The 23,065-nt window shown below is 40.6% G+C and overlaps 1 protein-coding gene and 1 long non-coding RNA gene across 4 annotated transcripts in view; one reads left to right on the forward strand and one right to left on the reverse strand.

The window, feature by feature from the left end:
- The window catches only part of LOC113031865 (uncharacterized), a 52,113-nt gene extending 34,194 nt beyond the window's left edge, over nt 1-17,919 (reverse strand). For 2 of the 3 annotated variants that reach the window (XR_003273816.1, XR_003273817.1), the window contains exons 1-2: nt 17,489-17,919; nt 16,678-16,761 (exon numbers count right to left, since the gene is read on the reverse strand). This is a non-coding gene — a long non-coding RNA (uncharacterized LOC113031865). Of the gene's footprint in view, nt 1-15,854; nt 15,917-16,677; nt 16,762-17,488 lie in introns of those variants that run through there. The other variant, XR_003273815.1, reaches the window with a different exon arrangement.
- il21r.1 (interleukin 21 receptor, tandem duplicate 1) lies at nt 10,761-21,888 on the forward strand. Its single transcript, XM_026184337.1, has 10 exons — nt 10,761-10,909; nt 13,672-13,877; nt 14,169-14,250; nt 14,506-14,617; nt 15,754-15,929; nt 16,353-16,489; nt 16,604-16,790; nt 16,964-17,039; nt 18,322-18,415; nt 21,117-21,888. Exons 3-10 carry the CDS (start codon nt 14,190-14,192, stop codon nt 21,822-21,824), a joined length of 1,551 nt encoding a protein of 516 aa, XP_026040122.1. The 5' UTR covers nt 10,761-10,909; nt 13,672-13,877; nt 14,169-14,189; the 3' UTR covers nt 21,825-21,888.
- The last annotated feature ends 1,177 nt before the right edge of the window (nt 21,889-23,065 follow it).

Raw genomic sequence — 23,065 nt, forward strand, 5'->3', positions numbered from 1 at the left:
CAAAGCAAACACCTCATTACTATTTATTTGACTCTTAATGTTTACACAATTTACAAAATGAACACTGTGTTCTATTTAATAACATTTTAAACCAGCGACTGTCGTACATCAAGTAGACAGTAGGGTCTTTCCCCCATAGACTATCTCTTTTATTTGTGTAACCAAAGCCCCCCACCCACCCTGTTTGGCCATTTAAGGCACTTCCATTTTGGCTTATTGGACCTTAAAGTACTCGCTGTATTTAAAGCAAGTCACAAGCTACATAATGGGAGTGATCGTGGCTCAAGAGTTGGGAGTTCGCCTTGTAATCGGAAGGTTGCTGGTTTGAGCCCCGGCTTGGACAGTCTCGGTTGTTGTGTCCTTGGGCAAGACACTTCACCCGTTGCCTACTGGTGGTGGTCAGAGGGCCCGGTGGCGCCAGTGTCCGGCAGCCTCGCCTCTGTCAGTCTGCCCAGCTATAATGTAGCTGCCATCACCAGTGTGTGAATGTGTGTGTGGATGACAGGTTGTGTAAAGCGCTTTGGGGTCCTTAGGGACTAGAAAAGCGCTATATAAATACAGGCCATTTACCATAATCATCTAGACTTCTTTCCATAGCATTTTCTTCTTGTCATCATTTCTTCTCTTTAGAAATTTTTGAACTGATACTTGATTGTGAGCTTTACAAGACTGCTATGAAGCAATGCTAATTGAAAAAGACATTGTTTCCTTGTCATAAGCACAGCATTACCCATGATAGTAACTGGTTGCATAATTATTATGCAATACTTTTTTTTTCTCGAAGTCCCATGCTGTGGTTTGCGTGCTGTGGTAAGCTTATTCTGACACTTGTGAAAGTAGATCATCCTCTTCCAGGGACAGAATGACAAAGCGAGTAATCCTATAGCTTTATACATTATCCTGTGCTGGTAAAAACCCTAGACTACAAATAGTGTTATGTCTGAATGATTGTACCATTCTCGGTAGAGCTACAGATCAAGATCTACATGCATGAATCCACCTCACCTCATTCTTCCTGGGTGGCGGTTTGGGGCGGGATCACCAGTGAATGCTAATTTGATTTGTCTGACCAATCACCCGACAGCATGGCTTATCCATGACCTCTGAACCAGTGAGTTTTCCAGTTGGCTGATCACCCCGACAACCTTCACTTGACCCGCTTTAGCCTGCATGGTAAATGGTATACTTGGGGGAGGGGCACTGATCAAACTGGGTCAGTGCAGCAGAAGCTGAAGCCCAGTAGCATAACTCAATTTGGGAATGTCCAAGTAACATGATGTCTGAGAAAAGAACACATTTTTATTAATCTGATTAAAAGAATTTCAAAGTGCAAAACTGCAAAACTATAAAATGATTACACATGAGACTAATATTAGTGATTTAAAAACAAATGTTAAAGAAGATTGGATATTTTTGCCATATGACATGCTGCAGACATCATGCGGAAAGTCCTGTTTAAATGCCAGCATGCTTCTAGTTTACGTACAGCCACAAGCAGCAGTTAATGACCAATCTGCAAACTTATCAGCTAATCAGCTGACTCAGCCTCTGGGAGAATGGCTGGAGAACAAAGAGTAAATATCCATTTCAAGACTTTCAGAATGCAAATAAAATGTAATAAAAGGCTAAATTGTTGTCAGACACTAGCTGATGGTTTCCAGATTCAGCAGAGACTCTGGCCAGAGTCATCCCTTGCACCTGATTTGTACTGGCCCTACAAAATGTAGCCTCAAAGCTAAATCCCCACCATGCATCTGATATTAAATGCATTAATGTAGTTTTTGTTTTCCTTTTTGTTTTACAATTTGTTTTGTTCTTTTTCATTTGCTCTTTCTGTTTGTTTTCAGTCATTTTTTCACAATAAAAAAAAGTTTTAAATACGCCCCTTCACAGAGGTCCCTTGCAAACCTCCACATATGATGAACTGGGGGTAGCAGACACCTTTCATTATTGCCACAACTTAATGTACATGTCAGCATCTGCATAAAAAGCAAGAATCTACTGCACAAAATACAGAGATGTCTACTGAGGCACTGGAAATGAGAACTGGCTGATGCAGGCTACGGTTAAAGCTACAATATTTTTTCTATTTGCAGAAGACTGTACTGAAATAGGGTAACTGCTGCATCCAACTAAAAAATACCAAAACATAACCATAACAAAAACACATTATATAGGCACACAATTGTAAGCACAGACAAAACAATGGATGTGTTCGAGGATGTGTATAATCCTCTGCCCGGTATCGCTGATGATCGCAGGTATACAGTAAGAGGGATTTCCTGGTCATAACTCCAAAGCCCTGAGAAAGCACGCACGGCTTTACATGGAAATGCTGCGATCAGAGTGCTGGCACTCAATTAGCTACTGTTGTGGGTGGGGGTGGAGAGTGAGCAGAGGTCCAAATCCTCTCTTGCAGGCCCAGCTGGGGGGATTAAGAATGGTTCCTGTCCCGTGGCTGACCTCTTCAAAGCCTGTGCAGATGTCTTGATCCCCCCCCACACACACCCACACCGCACTCAAAAAAGCCCTCTTCTTTAAGCTTTCCCTCGACTTCTCAACCAAAACAAGCACTCAGGTGACACCTCTTATCACCCGGTGTTTGTGTATCTAATATCTCATCTGCTCCCACATGTATCTTGCTCATCAGTTCATATCAATTTAATTCAAAGATGCTTTTTTGCCCGGGATGCAGACATTACATTACTAAATTAAGCATATAATATTTTATATACAATTAAGTAAAATATAACCAAAAATGTAGACTTGCAGTTGAAAGGATGCGAAAAGAAATAATTAAAAACAATATAAACACTGAAAATATGGAATTTTTTATGTATACAAACATATTTAATGATAGGGTTGTTGTTTGTTGTTATTTTTGTGTGTACAGTAAGAATGGCCATGATTGATTTCCACTTCTTACAGTGGCTGCACATTTCCAGGGTTAAACTGTTGAATAGTTTTTATTTTCATTTCCTATCAGTTGGCCTACCCTGAGCTTTCTCTGCCTGTTTCTGTCACAGCTTGTGTTTGGGAACTTATCACAATATCAATTGGGTAATTAAGTTGGAGACAACAAAGATGGGCGGGCTGGGAGGTTTTTTTGGGGGTTTTTTTTTGGAAGTTTACTTTACTTATAGGTAACAACAAAGTTCTGTGTGATACAGCAGAGTAATCCAAAACACAATAAAATCCTAAGAGCAAATGAATTGAAAATAAATAAATAGATCTAGCAGCCAAAAACCATAAGAGGAACTCAAGAACAAGAAGCAGCTGACTAAATACACACACCAGGGAGTGGGAAAATAAGATATGGGTGCACTCGAAGTAAAACGGAACAAAGGAAGTAAAAACACAGAAGAAAACAAAAACTAAGACCTCTACAGAAATCCAAGGAGAGTGAGGAATTTGGACTGAATGTAAGAAGCATGAAAAAAATAATCAAATATCAAAAACACACAGATGATAAGCACAAGCAGTGGCAGTATTGGGTAGTTTTCCTTGTAACACATGGTTTCACTTCACTCTGAAGAAGTTCTTCTATCTTCTGACTTTTGCTATCTCTGCAGCAGGGGCTAAGGTAAAGGACCAAGCACAAACATATTTGGACACTGCCCCCGGTGGCAGTACACAGCTACAACATTGAGACAATGGTTTGCTAATGTCAGCAAAGGACAACAAACACACAACCATCACAGGCTCTTAAGAGTCTTTCTGCAGGAGGACGATTCCTTTCTTTTCAGTGAGTTAAATTTTAATTCTCTCTTTTGAAAAGGGTATTTAAAAATGTAATGGGAGTCAGAACTTTCAGTGTTCTGGCCCCTCTTAAAGATTAGGGTATAAACTTTCATTACTGATAAAGTTTATTGTTAGGATCGGCTCAGGTGACCCTGAATCCTCACTTAGTTCAGCTGCTATAGGCTGGGGGCTTCCTATGACACTCAGAGTGTTTCTTCTTCACTCACATTTCACTTTCACTGTGCCTCCCTGAGCCTGGTTCTGTGGTTTCTTCTTGTTAAAAGGGAGTTTTTCCTTCCTGCTGTCACCAAAGCGCTTACTCATAGGGAGTTGTATGATTGTTGGGGTTTTCTTCGTATTGTTGTAGGATCTTTACCTTGCAGTATAAAGCACCTTGAGGTGACTGTTGTCTGGATCTGGTGCTATATAAACAAAACTGACCTGAAATGAACTGAAAATGGAATTGAATCTGTATAACTTGTAGGTATTTTGTAAATTAGCTTGTGAGCCTCTGACCTTGCCCCCAAAAATAAAGGAAATGGAAACAGGTTCTGTGACTATACTCTAATGTTATAAGCTAGTTTGTGATATCCAAACTGATGATCCTTTAATCCAAGGATCAGGTTTTGTTAAAGTAGTACAAACTTTCTTTTTCTTGATCCCTTTTTGTCCCTCTCTTCCCAAAAGAGGTTCCTTCCGGCCTCAGCTGTCCTTTAATACTGAGCATGGTCAGATTTCTCAATGACTGTAGCATGGAAATGAGTCTGTCACTTTCAATACACTGCTGCCCTTTGGTTTAAGTGTGTTTTCAAAAAAGAAGCCAAGGTCAAGAGGCAGTGGCAGAAACACTGAGTGATGCTGAAGGGCACATCTAGGAAATAAACACTTTCTATGAAGGTTGCTGAGTGGCCCGCTGAGATCAGGGGCTACGGTCATATGTTTACCAAGATAATGACCACCCAATCGGAGCGCCATTTAACACTAAGACGGACACAATGAACAATGAATGGATTTAATCCCTTTTGGGTGGCGTGGGGGCACAATCCCAGATTACTTTAATCAAAAGACTCTCACGAATCTGAAAATAATCCAAATGTGAGATTAGTTATGTAGAAAATTATATTTCGTTTAAGTCCCTGCCTCGATGGGCTGAGACTTCAAAGATGGCGCCGGTGAGGTCGGCTGCCGTCACGACTGCTCCGACCACTTTTTCTTTTTCTTTGTCTTTGTTTTTTAAGTTAGTTTTCAGCGTTTCTAAATCGGCAAAATCACCACCATTGGGTACATTAGGTATGACAGTGACACTCTTGTTTCTATTGGTTTACAATGTACTCACAATTCGAAGTTTTTAACTTCGGATCCGAGCTGGCCGAGTGAGATCTTGAGGGAGAACAAAGGGAAGCGGCGGCGGCCTAGAGGGAAGCGAGCCTGCGTCAGGAACAGGCTGAGAGCTCGTGCACACCGCACACCTCTGCCTAGCATCCTGCTCGCCAACGTCCAGTCACTGGAGAACAAGCTTGACGACCTCAGGGCCAGGGTAAAGTTCCAGAGAGACATTCGGGACTGCAATCTCCTCTGCTTCACCGAGACATGGCTGAACCCAGCGGTGCCGGACCACGCCATCCAGCCGGCCGAGTTCTTCTCGGTTCACCGCATGGACAGGACACGGGACTCGGGGAAGTCAAGGGGAGGCGGCGTGTGTTTAATGGTGAACAACAACTGGTGCAACAGTGCGAACGTTGTTCCTCTCACACGCTCCTGCACACCAAATCTGGAACTACTGTCCATCATGTGTCGTCCTTTTTATCTACCTCGGGAATTTACATCGGTCATTATAAGTGCCGTTTATATTCCACCACAAGCGGACACGGTCACCGCCTTATGCGAGCTGCATGAGGCACTCACACAGCACCAGACACAACACTGCGCTTATTGTGACGGGGGACTTTAATAGCGCCAACCTCAAACGCGCAGCGCCGAACTTTTATCAACACATCTCCTGCCCCACCAGAGGTGAAAGGACACTGGACCACTGCTACACTACGGTCAAGGACGGCTACAAGGCACAATCCCGCCCCCCGTTTGGCAAATCTGATCACGCCGCCATCTTCCTCATCCCAAAATACAAACAAAGGCTGAAACAGGAAGTTCCGGTTCAGAGGAAGGTCGCGCGCTGGACGGATCAATCGGTGGCCGCGTTACAGGACGCACTCAATGACGCAGACTGGGGCATGTTCAGAAACAGCTCCGATGATGATGTCAACGTGTTTACGGAAGCGGTTGTGGGATTCATCGAGAAACTAGCGGATGATACCGTGGAGACAAAGACTATCACAACGTTTCCCAACCAGAAGCCGTGGGTGGATAAAACCATCCGCGACGCTCTGAGATCCCGCACCGCTGCCTACAACACGGGACTCACGACGGGGGACATGGACCCGTACAAAGCCGCGTCATATAACGTGCGGAGGGCGGTGAAAGAGGCGAAGCAGCGCTACGGGAGGAAACTAGAGTCACAACTCCAACAGAGTGACTCTAGGAGCCTGTGGCGGGGACTAAGGACAATAGCGGCCGTGACTCTGGCAGACGAGCTGAACACTTTCTATGCTCGCTTCGAGGCTGCAGCTAAGGACTCCAACAATGCTAGTGTTAGCGGCGCTAACGGCTGCAGACAGGAAGATACTGCCAGCACCGGAAACGTGCTCATCATCTCCGAGCATGAAGTAAGGAGAGCCTTCAAGAGAGTGAACACCAGGAAAGCAGCAGGACCAGACGGCATCCCAGGTCGTATCCTAAGAGACTGCGCATACCAGCTAGCTCCTGTGTTCACTGAGATATTCAACATCTCTCTATCTCAGTCGGTGATCCCCACATGCTTCAAAGAGTCCATCATTGTTCCTGTCCCGAAGAAACCCCACCCTGCTTCTCTCAATGACTATCGCCCTGTAGCCCTCACCTCAGTAGTGATGAAGTGCTTTAAACGCCTGGTCAGAGACTTCATCATTTCTTCACTACCAGACACACTGGACCCACTACAGATCGCTTACCGTCCAAATCGTTCCACAGACGATGCCATCTCTCATCTCCTCCACACATCACTCACTCACTTGGACACTAGAAGGGGGAATTATGTTAAAATGCTCTTCATAGACTACAGCTCTGCATTTAACACCATAATTCCCTCCACACTCACCACCAAGCTGGAGCATCTGGGACTCAGCTCATCTATGTGTCTGTGGATCTCCAACTTCCTAACTGGCAGACCACAGGCAGCAGCTATTACTACCTCCCACCTGTAGGTGGGGCAGTGTTATTGTATGTGTTCTGAGCTTATGGAGTAAAAGTCCGGACCTCCACCATAGCCTCGTCTCAGTCCTCTGTGCTTGGTCTAAAGTTATTATTGACCACAACCCACGCTACACGGGCAGTTGGAGCAACACTGCATAAAGTTACAACATAGTGTGCACTTCAGAAATCGTGTTGCCCTGAATCCAAATGATTTTTTAAATTTTAGTCTCTCTGTCATTTGTCCAATGTCAGAACAAAATCATGTGTTTTTCTCAAGGTTACGATTGACTCAGTCATTTTGATCATTCGCTGTCTGGTTATATAGTCTATAACCAGTCTGCCTTTTAAAAATGTTGTTAATGTCCCCCAGGGAGAGATCACATTCATGCATCACATTAAACGATCGTGGCTCAAGAGTTGGGTGTTCGTCTTGTAATCGGAAGGTTGTCGGTTCGAGCCCCGGCTCAGACAGTCTCGGTCGTTGTGTCCTTGGGCAAGACACTTCACCTACCGCCTACTGGTGATGGCCAGAGGGGCCGATGGTGCGATATGGCAGCCTCGCCTCTGTCAGTCTGCCCCAGGGCAGCTGTGGCTACACTTCTAATAATTTAGAAGTGCAATATACAGATCTCTTGAGTGCCTGTCTCTTCTCCTTCTGATCAGTCGTCAGCTGCTTGTTTCTCTTCCAATCTGTCCATCTTCACTTTCCACTGTCACTTGCGTGTTTGTAGCGTCTGCCGCTCCATCCGTCCATCTCTGCATTTTTCCTCATTCCCTCCATCTCTCCCTCCCACCCCTTCATTACCCCCACCTCAGCACAAGGCTGTCAGAGTTTTAGGGATTCGGTGAGCTGTGAAATCGCACAAATTGCTGTTGCTTTGCGTCTGGCCCAGCAAGAGAGAGAGAGAGGGAGAGAGAGAGATTTTATGCTTCAACACTTCTGAACCTGAATCCCCCCTCCCTGGCTGACCCTTCCTCCCCTTATTCACTCAGACATGGACAAGCACACGCACAGCTGCAACACCGCGTTTCTGCCCACTACAACCCAAACACCCCCCCGGCACACACACACACACACAATCAACTTCTTCACCCCACCATTACCACCACCTCTGAGCATGTAACAGCACCACCGCCTTTGCCACCCTCACGGTAAAGACACCTCCACCACTTTGCTTTAGTGTGCGGGTCACTTCACAGAACAACTCAACGAGAGCCTGCAGCCCTCGAGAGGGATAAAAAGCCTTCTCAACCTGAGGAGTGCTGTTTCAGCCACCTCGACTAAAAAGAGCAAACTCCCCCTCAACCTCACCCCCCAACACACACACACTGTGCCCCCAGGAGCACCTCTCAGATATGACAAAACTGACAAAGGTCACAAACATACATGTTGTAACTGTTTTTGAACTCTTTTTTAAATGATTTCTTTGGTTTTCTTGTTGCCATTGAGAAGTTTGTGCCACAGAATGTGGACGGGCATAACTTAGCTTACACTTTTTGGTCTCTGGTATTCTTTTGTTTATTCAAAATACTGTGAAGACTACTTTTAATTTACAGTGTCTTAGTTAGGTTACGTTTGACCTTGTGCAGCAGTGGTAAATAAGACACAATGGGCTCAAAGAAACAAATAACAAACATTACAATTCAAAGTCAAACTAAAGAAGGAACCAGCAGTTTGTGGATTGTTTTCATTTTTAAAACGTTTTGAATTAAAATAAACACCCCCCATAAAAATACTACATGAAGAACTTTTCTTGTTATTCACTAAAATAAGCACGGCGGTGTGCTGATTAGCACTGTTCCCTCACAGCAAGAAGGTTCTGAGTTGGACTCTCCCACCTAGCCAGGGTCTTTCTGTGTGGAGTCTCCATGTTCCCGCCATGCCTCCGTGGGTTCTCTCAGTGTACTCCAGCTTCCTCCCACAGTCCAAAGACATGCAATTAGTGGGGTTAGGTTAACTGGTGAATCTAAATTGCACATAGGTGTGAATGGTTGTGTGTCTCTTTGTGTTACCCCTGTGACAGACTGGTGACCTGTTCAGGGTGTACCCACCTCTCGCCCTATGGTAGCTGGTATAGGCTCCAGCCCCCCTACAACCCTGTTAAGGTTAAGGGGAAGAGAATGGTTGGATGGTAAGTCTTGTTTTCAGTATCCTGTTACTGAAAAGACACTTTTCCTCTGTTTTGGATCCCTTTTCACTATTCTGTGTGAAAAATGAATAAAACCTGAGTAATTAGTCACTGGAGCAAACACAAACTATTAAAATAAACAATTTAATTACTATCTGTGTGTATGCACAAAAAGAAATAAAGCTGTAAAACTACTTGTGGTTTTACTTCCCATAAAACAAAACTGTCTATACTGCCACCCAGTGGAAAAGGTTGTCTACTGCTCCAGGCGGAGATCTTGTCACACGAAACTTTTGCTTTATGGTCGCTCTGAAAGGAAAAGTCTGAAACATTTGAGTTTGAAACACCTATTCTGTCTATTTTTTTTTATTATCTATCTTATTAACATTATAATTTATATATGCATATGCGTGCATGTATAAAATAAGAACTCTGCGGACTTCAGGAAAAAAAAAAAATGAAACAATGAAGTTGATTAGACTTTCCAGGAGTTTCTCTGACTACTGTTCCGCATTTATCGTCATGAAAATATTTTTAACACCTCCAAATAAAAATATTTCAAGATTTTTTAAGAACTTCATAAACCTGCAAGTTTACATAAGTAAAATTTAAAGGGACGAGCAAAGGTAGATGCGGTTATTTGTAAGTAATCACTTTCAGGGACAAATGATGAGCACACATAACATAAACATAAACATAAAGAGCAAAAGCATTTTAACAGATGGGATGGTGAATTGTTTAAGACATATCTACTACCGAGATGCAATGTTCTTCTTCTTCTCGTGTATTATTAACAGTTTTGTCACATGAAAGTTTGGGGCTATCCAAAAACAAAGGGACAGAGAAGGGGAATAACATCGCCACAAAGGACATGTCACGAGTTTCCCTGTATGACTGGGCATCAATCTTTATTTATACAGGGAAAATTCCCAAACCATACTTAGTTTTCTAGTTTAATCTTTTTTTACTTTCTTTCTTCAGCAACTCTAAGACTGAGCTCAGCACTTTACCAAAGTGTTTTTGTTTTGTTTTGTTTTTACTATAGATAGAATCATGAAATGGAAAAATAACACAATGACAAAAAGTATATTGCTGATTGGTACACACAGCAAAGAGTGTTGCACTTCCACCGTGGAGGTGCAAAACTTGCAAAGTAAGAAGCAAGCTAGAAAGGAAAGGTGCAGCAGAAGGAGGAAGCTGATCTCAAGAGGTGAGGTCTGAGAACCTCTTTACCTCCCAAATACATGTGCAAGAAAAAATACAAATCATGACTAATATATAGTATAATATTATCAATTTTTGCTTCAGCACCACATTAACTTAGTTTAACTGACATATTAATTAAATGTTTAATAGACATTAAATATTAACTTTTACTAGAGTATTTTACATCCGTCTCCAGACATGCCAGAGTCTCCTGAATGTCTCTCACTAATAAAATCAAAGGTTGTCAAGTTGTTGCTGACTTATTTTGGCCCGTTTGTTACGGTGGAATTTGGTAACTTTAAGGAATGTCGTTGCTATAACGAGACTGGACCACACATGGGCGCTGTGTATTTCATATAGGGTCTGTAAACTGATAAACTGATAGGAAGGGGCTGGTACGTGCACCAAAGGTTCTCTTCCACTTTTTGGATTCTCAGTCTCCAAAAAAGTTTGGAGTCAAAAACGTCCCAGAGTCTCCCGGTAGATACAAATATCGTGTCTGAAAACAAGAGGTTCTCTTTAAAAAAAAAGCTGCTAATAAATTGGTGAGTACATTCAACAGGTAATTACGTGAAATTACATGAATGTCAGGTGGTGGTGACGGGATGGGGGGGGGGGAGAGAGAGAAATTATAGAGCAAAATTTTAAAAATTAAAAAAGCAACGAAAAGAAAGAACTGCTGGGACAAAACGAGTCTCAACATGAGTCCACAAAGTGAAAACGAAACGAGGAAAACATCGTTGCGGGCTTCCCCGGTGAGTACATGAACCATATCCAAAGTTAGGTCTGCGCGTACTGTAAGAGAGTGTCGCGCGAAAAAAAGGCCCGCCAGTAAAGTCACGCATGCATTAAAACAAAACAAAAAGAAAAACAGTTTTACATATTGTATTATTATTGTATTTAAACTGTTATAATATGATTAAATGCAATTTAACCGCTGGCTTTTACAGCCGTGGTTTGTGTGCTACTATTTTCACATCTCTGATAACTAACATGGTGGCTCTTTTAATGTGACTCCTGAACGCCTTTTATAAGCTATAAGCTGAACCTTTTATATTTGTTCGATAAAAACGCAAATGTCCACGTAAAAGCTGGGAAACGCAGCAGAAGCAGATTTCAAGTGTCGAATTATTTTAAAAATAAGCAGTACAAGTCTGAATTCACTGCCTTTGCTTTTTTGCACATACTCTCTAGTTTCTAAGGAAAGAAGAACCAGAACTCAGTTAATGTGTTGGTCAAATCAGCAGTTCACATTAAAACCTGGGGGGGCAGGGGGGTTTAAAGTGACGCTCATGTACAGCGCCCTCCAGTGACTATGGAGCGTTTGTGCAAGCCTCAGCAGCTGCGTGTAAACATTTCCTGATCAATCATTTTTCAATACAGAACAGCGGAGCAGTTTATTGGATTTAGGTTTTGAAATTTACAACAAGGTAAAATATAATAATTAAAGTATATTTTCTGACAGAGCAAAAATAGGAAGAACAACCTTGTGTCTCGTGTTACACTCGGTCACAGCCCAAGAAGAGGCGAGACCAGATAAAGTGGTAACTTCAAAAATGATACTTTGTAAAAACATATTTGTCAGTGGTGTAAAGCGTACACGTACACATGGCAGAGTGTGTCTAAAACACAGAATCGTGCTGTTGCTAAGCTGGTGAACATCTGAAGGCTGGCTGTCACTGCAGGAAGGAAGACGCTTTTATATTGCTGCTCAGTTACCTGCTGCAAAACAAAGCACAGAACACAACAAACGAAGTGGAGATGCCTAGAGATCAACACAGCTGTTATATGAATGTGATACTACCCGGCACATCTATATACTGATGATTTTCTCTTGTATCAAAAATGTAAAGCACTTCTCACTATAATGCAGAGGTCTGGGAAATCTAAAAGGCCAGCAGGCCCACTGCAAAGACAAATCAACTGTCTTTTAGATTTATAAAGAAAGCGATCTATGTGCAAAACACAACAGGATTGTCCTGTGTCTGAATTTTTATAAGTAAAAGGTCTAAATATACTATTCGTGTTGTGTGTTAGCAAAGAGGGCTGCACATCAGCTGGAAATTTGTGCCCGGTGTTTTCACTCCCATTTTCTCAGCTGCATGATTTCATAAGATTAAACTTGGTAGATTTTGTCTAATCATGCTGAGAAACATGTGGACAGACAGACAAACCACACAGGAATTACAGGAGCCATCGTCACTTCTTTTCCTATTTACATTTAGGTGTCTAACCGCTAAATGGTGGTTAGTGTTTTGTTTGAGAGTTGCACTTGAGGAAGAGGAAGACGAGCAGTGCTGCTTTCAGTGAATGCTCGGTTTGCTTGTCAAAGCTCCATTTTGCTAATAATTTGGCTTTAGCCCTTACTAACCTTTAGACTCTTCAGACAGAGTAATAAAGAAAGATATATGACTGTGCAAACGTATTGTTTATTGTATTATGCACGACTTCCCTTGCACATCTTTTGCATGTTTCTTTTTTTATTTTATTTGCCTGTCCTGTCCGGCACTGGAGCAATCAGAATTATCGTCTGAAGGCTTTAGAAGAAGTCATGGGGTGAAGTGATATTTTAAGCTTTGCTCTGTTCCACTGACTCTTTGTTATTTTTTTCACTTTTGTCTTTTAACCTAGTTAAAGACACTGCAGATGCTTGGCTTTGTGTAATTGTGTGGTAAAATGGCATTTGGATTTGACTAATATTGATACAATGACATTAAATAGACATGTCTGCACACCCACACGGTGATGTCAATCTGATTACACCCCCCTGATATAAAGCTTGATACTGTGCTCTTTTATATTTAAGATAATAAACTGTTTACACCTGGAATGCGACTCGAGAAAGCTGCTATTAAATGGGTGAGCTGCAAATATTTAGAGCTAATTTGATTACTGAAAGCGAGTGCCGAGGGGCTCAGCATCAGCATTATGACTCATATGGCTAGACGTATTGCAGTTTGCTGGAATCTTCTAAAAAAGCCCCAATTAAGTGTTATTAGGTGGTAAGTAGGTGTGTGATGGGGTCTTTTGGAAGGTGTCAAAATTATTACAGGAATGAAACATGTTTTGAACAAATGATGCATTATTAAAGTTATATTATTATATGATATTCTTCTAAGAGTAAAACATTTTACGACAGTCGGTAAAAGAATAAAATGTTCTGGGGTTCTAAATATGCTAAAATGGATTCACCCCTCGGTCTTCAAAAATCTATTTTTGTCCTGCTTTTTGTTAAAATTAGGTGACACAAATATGGCAGCATTGTCTTGATGATAATTTCAGTTTCCTGTTGACGTTTTCTCTCTAGTTGTCTGTTGCATATTCATAGTGGTGGGAAGCACCACACTGACTCTGCTCAAAGAGTCTGAAACCACATCCTTAGTCACGCTTGTGACTATGACGCCCGACAGCCTCAGCTTTGTTCCGCTTGGCGTTCTCACACAGACATCAGCGCATCTGTGACTCTGACGCTTCGCTCACCAGTAAAGTTGCTGGAGTTTTAATTAGAATACGGTAAGATCATAATTTATTTTTCTCAGTGAAAAACTGAAAATGCCAAGATTATGATCATCCAGTATTAATTTGATTATTTTTGGATTTAGAATTTGTTAAGAAAAGTATACGGTGTAGTGTTCTTGCTAAACCTGACGCTCATCTCGTCCGATATTCATTTTTAGCCACTTACTCACTTTGTCCAAGTTTAGAAGTCAGTTACAAAAAAGCTATTTATTTATATCTTTTTAAAACACTTTTTTTCTGCCACACAACCACAGCTTTTTCTAAATTCTTCTGTGTTTAATGCAGCTGTTAGCAGCGGGTGGCCCCATGGCTCCCCAACATGTGTTCTTTTTCTTGCTGTGGTGCCTCGCTCTTTTCCTTCATGGAGGTAAGCAAGCTCTTTGTAATCTTTTTGTTTTCTTACTTCATTGATTTCTGTAGTTATTGATCCATTTATTGTATTTCGGATGCACTGACTGTACGCTGTGGGTTTGTCTTGTCGTGGTTTTTGTGGCTACATTTTTTATTAAAATTAATTTCTTCAATTGAGTAAAACTGAGTAAAACTGCAAAAAAAGAAATGCTTTGATTTTGAAGAATATTGTTAAACTGGAAAACTAATAAATGTTAATGTTTTTTTTTAGCATCTACATCATTTTGCAATGTCACCTGCTGGACAGACTACGATGAGTTGTTGAACTGTTCGTGCGCAGCCTCTGTGCCGATGAATCCCCTTAACATCAGTGTCATTTGCAGGTAAAAGTTGCAGTGTGGCTATTTATGCAAACACTTTGTGGAGGCTTGTTTGAAATGATTGATTGGTTTATGCATTACCAGCTTCAGTAACTTTTTTATGGTATAGATGTGTTGTCAAATCGTCCAGTTTTAGTGCATAAACTGATTTTCATCTGTTTGCCATAGTTGGCATGAGGAGCTGATCGACCAGTGTTGCATTTATACCAGTGTTTGTGAATTAAATACAACAATAATAGGCTATCTTAGACTTTATTTCTTGGTCAATCCAACCACAAGTGGACACATCAGAACTTTCTTGTGTCTATATCATTTGGGTCCAAAATTCCCTGACTTTTGGTGTCATTTCAACTAGAAGGTTGAGGATCTCCCCTGCACACTTTGCTTAGGGAGAATTATGCAAAAAAGTTTTCCCATCTAATGTGTGTGTAGCCCTACAGGCCACTCCAACTGGTGACACTGACATCGCAATTTGTGACTTGCAATAGGGTGCAGGAGATGCCAATGAAGGACCACCACGTCCTGCACTGATGACGTATTTTGTTGTTGGGGTCTCGTTGGGGACACATCAGGACACATTAGCTTTTAGTCTACAAAGCAACCCTTACTTAGCCTATTGGTGGTTGTTTACACTTGCACGAACAGCCGTCTCCGTGTGAACTGATTGCCCAAGATGGGTTTAAAACAAGTGTAAGCCTTTAATCGTTATCTGTATGTCACAGAAAACAGGTGGCACGAACAAACATTTTTAGATTTATGTCTCATTAAAGAGACAGTATGTAGCATACAGTGTATGTACCAGAGAGACAAACTGCACTCCCTGGCGGCGACACTGTTTCAACACCACTGAAGTTTTAATCGCTTTAGTTCATATTCATTATATTTATTAAATATTTAGCGCTCCTCAGTTGATCAGTTGATGCTTTTCTTTTTCATATATGATAATACAAATAAAAAAATGTTTGGGTTTTTAAAAATCACTTTAAATATTTAACAGTGGGCTTCAAAAAATGTTAATGGGCTAATGAATATTTATGTTTTTATTCAGGTGTATTTTGCTTATAGAAATATTAGCGCATGACTGAACCACCTGCAAATCATCAGGACACCATTAAAAACAGTCAGTTTTGTTTTTTTAGGGGTGAAGATGAAGACGTTGATGGCAGCTGTGTTATCCGACCGCCTCAGTCCTGGTGTCAAATTGATAAGCCCTTTATTGATGTTGCATCAGTTGGAACAGTCTGCAGCACGACAGTCAGTGAAGAAGGCAGCTCATTCATAAATGAGTCATCCAGCTGGAACCTGAGTGAAGTGGGTAAGTAAAACTGATAACTCCTCAGTCTGACATTTCACTATTTGTCATCTCTGCTGAACACATAAAAAAGTCATCAAAACTGTTACAGAAAACAGCCTGTTGGTCCTCCAGTGACATTTCAGTCGCATCAAAATGTGTGTTAAAGACAAATTAAGGCATGTTAAATATGTTCCCTATTTTGGTTATTGATCACCCTCCATACATTAAACAACTTTCAACACAGATTGAGAGTTCAGAAAATCCAGAAGTTACAAGAATCATTCTGGCAACTTTCCCAATTTACCCGAATTGTTGTTTGCCGGTGAATGCCCACCTGTCTGTTTTATACTCGAAATTAAAACAAAAGCTAAAAATAATGTTCAGCTGCCATTTCTGGGCATGCACACATTTTCATAATATTCCCCTGGGGCTTTGTTTTCACAGTGAAACTTAAGCCTCCTTTAAACGTTCAAGTTGAAAACGCAGCGGAATTCTACAACATAACCTGGAGCCATGACAACGCTGCCGCCGACTGCCTCAGATACAGAGTCCGCATAAGAACGAGCGAAAACTTGTTGAAGGTAATAGCAATATAAAAACCAATAACTTGGACGTGAGATTGAAAAAAACATTACTGTGAAATTTCTCAAAAATTCTCACAAAATTCTGATGTTTTTTTATTTTGTTCCTAACAGGATCCAGTTTTCTCCAAGGAAAGAGTGTCAGAAATGCAAATTCTGATAAACCACAATGAACTACAACCACATACCAATTATACTGTGGATGTTCAAGCCACATTTTGTCCTACATGTCCCCTTCAGGGTCCATGGAGTGAATGGAGTTCCACTACAAACTGGAAAACAGAGGCGTTAAATGTCAAAGGTAGCCTTAATGTTCAAAGTAGCATCAATATTGAAGGTGAAAACTTATCCGAATTTATTTGAAAGTGTTTTATGCGTTTACGTTCTGCATGTGTCTTCGTGCATACACTTCAGTAACAGGAAGGGTGTCATTTGTTTGTCTAAGACTAAAAATTTTAAATGCCTTCTTTCCAGGTACTTGGTGGCACATCTTCCTGCCCATCATTATGGTCTTCTTTTTTTGCCTGTGTCTGTGTTATTCACAGAAAACGTAAGTATTTGAAACACTGTTTTGTTTGTCTTTTCTTTTTTAAACCCCAGCAAACAATCACGATTAAAAACGTAATCGTTTGCATTGTCAGATTTCCGCTGAAACTTCATTAATTGCACAAAAAAGAAATAACTCAGCAGAGTTGAAACAATTTAATACTGGAGGTCAACAGTAACGCTTCCAGTAAATGATTAACAAAGCTTTAATCTGCATTTTCCTGGCATCACCTCCCACATATAGAAAAACCACTGCAGCATGTACGTGTGCAGCTCTTGCACTGAAAAGGCTAGCAGACATAGGAAGTTATGCAGAGCATCAGTGTCAGAGAACCGAGAACACCTCGCTTATCAAGTGCACACGGTTACAAGAAACCTACACAAGTTCACAAAAGCACATGAACTCTGTGCTTACATTTGTTCTGTTTGTTTTTTTTGCTTTCTCTTTCTTACCTGTTTCAAATAATGATGATGAAATGTTCTTCTCAGTGGAGTGATCACACCTTTTGATATTGGGTTTTTGAAATTATTCTAACGCATCTCTCTCGGGTACAGATGAATGGCTAACACTGGCACAGTGTTAGCCACTGGCACAGTGTTAGCCACAGCTGAAAGTGATTCTACACTGATAAACCTTGAACGATCAGTTTTAGTAGAAACTGTTTCAGGGACAAACTGTTGGATTCAGCTTTGTTTATTTTAAACCTGTGGCTTGTTTTATACCGAAAAATGCTCCAAGTGACACGACATGTGTCACATGTCATAATTATTGCAGAGAGCTCTATAATAAAAAAAAGTCCTTTGTTATCATTCCAGCCCAGAGAATCATCTCAGTTTAGGCAACAAACAACGCTGAAACGTGCGTCAAAGTTTTCCTCGTCTTACGGCGGTAAAGAATCCTTTCAAAGAATAAATCTAAATCCAGACAAGGATTAGTCGGGTCAAGTCGCAGCGCGGTCAACAACTTTCAAGTGTTCATTTCATAGAAAGGAAAATTTTCTCTACTACTAATAAACTTATCATTTTGTCTTATAGATAACAAATAGTCAAGTAGCAAGATGTGACTAATGAATTCTGCTTAACTCTGTACAGTCTTTCACATGAAATCTGTTGTGTTATCAGCATTTCTAGTTTGTAGCTGTTGCCTTTGACCACAGCTTCATAACTGCTCAGCTCACGTACTGAAAACGAAAATCACCTCCATAAGACGTGACACTGAGCTATAAATGTCATTTTCCCTTCTCTGCCTGTTGTTTGGTTTTAAAATCATTTCACATTTGTCTCAGGTATTGGCAGAGAAAACTTCAGGTGATTACGTACATCCCGAGGCCGGATGAGTTTTTCAAACCCCTGTATCACAACTACGAAGGGAACTTCAAGGTAAGACAGCAAAACAAGGTCACTCATTGCGTTTTTGTGTAATTTCCAAATTAAGCCAGCAGGTGCTGCCACAGGGGGGACTTTCTGCACATCTGGACCCTGTTTTGTGGGACTTTCCCCAGACTTCACACTAAGGGACTCCGTGATGTGAATGAGTCAGTGTGTAGGGGCTTCAAGAACCTTTTCAGATATCAGTATGAAATCTTGTGGGTTGATATTTGTGTATAAAAGTCAAACCTGTTCCACCCCAGTGGAAAATACCACCGGTGAATCTATTTTGATCTTTGATTTGACATAGTATTAGACTAAAAACAGCCTGCTCTTCACCTGAAAGGCACACAAGTGAAAAGGTTGTGGTTTGCACTTTTGAAATAGTTTTGCTGTTTCTTTATGAATCGCTTCATCTTCTATTACCCTGTGTATTTACCCTAATGTGATTTATGCTATTTTTCTTTCTAAGCTTAGGGAAATGTTGATCGTTATTTCTCCCTTTTCTTTATGTTAACTCATTTCAAATCCAAGCGGATAGAGTCTGCACTGTATTTCTAAATAGCTGGGTTAAAATGTCTCTTACATAAAGCACCTTATCATGTCTGCTTTTGCTTCTCATTTGCTGCTTCTTTAGAATAAAAACAATCCAGTACAGCAGCTTCACCACATCTCGCTTATAAAGGAGTGTAGAGCACATTGAAAGAACCCGCTAGTATAATTTAAACATACCTTTAAAATAGACCTTTTACCGCAGAACGGTTCTTCCATTGCAAATGTTCCACATCCCCAGAAAGTATAAAATTAGCCCCGCAGCAATCTTGGTGACAGACCAAAAAAAACCCACACCTCCGCCTCAGTTCTCACTCTAGTTGATGAATTTCACCCGAGTACGAGCAACAAGTTGAATTTATTAGCTTTGGCCATGAATGCAGTTGCACACATTGTTCAGTAGAGTGCGCTGCTGCAGCAAATGTCAGAAACAACATCAGGCAAGAGGAGATTATTCTTACTTGGTTTGATAAACAGTAATTCTTTTATTTAACTTTGAGGAATGTAGCTGATAACATACAAGATATAGTAGTTTAAAATTACAACTTTTAAGTTACTGATTTAAACCCATTTTTACAGTTACTTTTGTTTTGGAAACAGAGTCAATGTTGACTGCATACTGTCCCACTGTAACTCTTTATTTGGCACCAGTTCTTATCAGAAGGTGGCAGTATTGTTATTGGTAATTGAACCTTTTTCGGGGGGGCTTAAAACACACTTTACTGCAAACCACATTCACCTATTCCCACACGCTTTCATAAAGAATGCCTAGGGTGCTTTAAGCACCAAACAGAGTTGATTATTTTGCTCAAGGAACATTTGAGGAGTGGGGCTTTGCACTGCTTCCCTTCTAATTGTTGGGTAACCCACTCCACCGCCACTTACCCACTTTAAGTTCTTAAAAACAATCTTTGATTTTAAAGACAGTGTAGTCTTTTTCCTTTCTTTCCGTCCTTCTTTTTTTTGACTCTGTATTACGTCTTTCTCTCAGATATGGTTGTAGTTTGTTTGCAGTGTCTTTCACCCTTGTGGTGCAGAGTGCTTCCTTTCTCTCAGCGATTTTAAAAAGATTGTTGTGCTGAAGAGCTTTTTTTCCAGGATGTGGTGGCCTATGCTTTGAGAAACTGATTCATGCTTATCTGGCCATCAGCTTGCTGCAAGCCAGTGGTAATTGCAGAAAGTTTACACCTCATTGCCACATATGGGTTGCTGTAAAGGAATGTGCATTTTAAGAAAGAGATATACTTTAATAGTGCATTAAAGTAAGAATCACTAATATTTTCTTAGAGGATAGGACATATATGCTCCTTTTGAGCTACTCCTGCAGTCTTTCCACATGCGACTAGTCACAGCTTAATTCCTGTTTGTCTAGTTTGCTAAAAAAATAATGATTTCTAATGGCTAAAATGTCAGATATTTTCAAACTGTATTTGTATTAGTAGGAACAAAAAATTTCAGGACCTGTACCATTTTAACATTTCTGGTCCTGGCACTAACAGTTAAATCTTTTGATCCTGTGAAAGCCCCAGACACTTAGGTACTTGTCCGGATGTCTCAACCACACTTGCAAAAGAACCTAAGATAAGGACAAGGTTCTCAACATTAAAGCGAACTTGTTTTGCTTTTTTAAAAGGTGATTTTTAATTAAGTATTAGTTCTTTGGTAAAACATGGTAACAGTGAAAATACTGAAATCCATTATCTACCACAAAAGTCAAATGAACTGATATTTCCGCCAGCAGTCTGGCAGCTTTGCTCTCCTCTGGGACCTCCCCATCCTTCCACATACATACACTGAAAGCTGGAGGTGGGGAGAGAAACGGCAAGACCCCCACACATTAGAGCAATGATAATAGATATGATATTCAAATGCAAACACTTCCTGAGTGGAAAAGTGGATGTAGTGGGTTGTAAAGCAGCTTCTGCACGACCTTTTGGATGTGCAGAAGGGTAGCAGCATGCTTGGCAGGCACTCACACTGCAGCCAGTGAATGACACTGTTAGGAAAGAGAGAAAGACTTTTAATTCTCATGCAAATCATTTGGTGCACACTGTTTCCTTGAGAAGATGACAAAGCACACTCTTAAACATTCAGCTGACACTTTTTTAGCATTTCTTTAGTCCAGCATTTTGATATTTTCCCCTTTTTTTTTCTCTTACAGGAATGGGTGAAGCCTGTATTCAGTGAATATGATTACCTGAGGATCAGTCCAAATGTTCAGATGATGAGTGAGAAGCAGCATGACATACTTCACTGGAGCGACGAGAAGCAGCGAGACAATGAGGACAACGAGACGAATCAAGGTGGCGACATCCACCACATGCTGCAGCCTCACAGCAACATGCTGCTGCACTTTCCAGACGGTGACAGTTCACAGGGCAACAGCCACTCCACTGGACACATCTCCATCCATACTGTAACCTTATCTGGAGAAGATTTTGATGAGGAAGTTACATCACAGAGCTCCCTCAGAAGTTACCAAGATGGAGCAAGCTTGGGTTCCTTTGAGGAAGACAACAGAGAGCATGCCAGCTATGCTTTAGAGGAGCCTCACATGTCCAGGATGAACAGACAAAGTGGGGTATTACCACAGCATGAAAACCGCATATCCAATGACCTACTAGTGGAAAACCTAAACTTCCAGCCTCATGATCAGTTTAATGAACCAGAGAGGGTATCCCTTGACTCGTTTGAGCAGTCAGAAGATGGCTACCCTCATGTGGACCTGGACACAATTGATAGTGGTTTTGGGGAGTGTGGCAGCCCCGGAGCATCAGACTCAAATACAGCAGATCAGATCAACTCTGATTTATTTCATCAGCACACGAACTCAAATTCAAATTATGTTAAGCAGTGGATGATAATGTAGCACTATTCAAGAAGACTCAAGCCACCTGGAGAATGAACTCCATGAATCACAATGATTCAAAGTCGACTGACTGCTACCGTTTCAGATTGTTGGGCTGTGGGGCACACGTTTATTTAAGACTTGGATTTGTTGATGATATTTGAATTAGAAAAAGAACCTAGTTGAGTGGTCATGCTGTAATGTTGTGTATTTTTTATAGTTGAATGTTTTTTTTTCTTGCACTATAGTCTTGTTCCGTTATTTTAAAAGAACAGCTCCAAGGGAGAGGAGAGAGAGAAAGAGACTCTATGCCTGAAAGTATCAGTAGATAAAAATAAATGAAATAAATAATATTTAATAAAAATACAGTGATTCTGTGAAATGCAAATTCATTTACATACATACTTATAAGTGTTGATTTAATTTAATAATAAAATGCTGCAAAAGTCTGATTAGTTCCATGCTGACTCAACAGAATTTAACAAATCCTCAATCAAAATTCTGCTTTGATTTAGATTGCCTGAACATTTTTTGAAATCCAATTATTTTCTCATGGTCATGCATGCTTTGTTAGTTTGTTACTATCAAAGCATGGTTTGTTAGCATGCATGCTGCCTTATCAAGATATTGATAATGTCTGTTTTCCTTGCAAATGCATTTTGGCAGAAACCACTGAAAGTCATGCTTTGTGCAATGTCAGACAAAAGTGCAAATTTGGAGCAAAATGTTATCTGAGGATGATTATTTCACTGGTCTTCATCTCATTCATCAGCAGGAAGGAGACAAATGCGTCAGAAAAACTTCATCTCCTGTTGTAAAGAGTCTGCTTGTGTGTCTTCTTTCTTCAGACATTGTGTTTCACTTGAAAGTGTTAAATGTAACTTCATCCATATTTAAAACAGTTTAAAACATTGATCAGTAAAATAAAAGTGTCAACACAATCAATGAATAATAGATGAGATGTTCTATGGTAAATGTTTTTGCATTGTTACGGAGATGTCATTGCACCTCAAAATTTAATATTGTGTCAATTTTGCATCATACAAAGTTTAAGCATGAAAGTGCAAATTTTCTCAGACATAAGTCTGAAAAAATTTGTAATACATGTTACTAAATTTTTTTAGTATCTTCTGCAAAAATGTATTGGGTTAAAGTAAATATCTAGATAAAGTTGATTAATAGTGCAAATTCATGGTTTGCAAATCACTGTGACATTGTGTAACTTTTAACTGATCAAGACGGAATCAAATAAGTTAGAAAGG

This window comes from Astatotilapia calliptera, chromosome 11, assembly GCF_900246225.1.
Source record: "Astatotilapia calliptera chromosome 11, fAstCal1.2, whole genome shotgun sequence".
NCBI lineage: Eukaryota > Metazoa > Chordata > Actinopteri > Cichliformes > Cichlidae > Astatotilapia > Astatotilapia calliptera.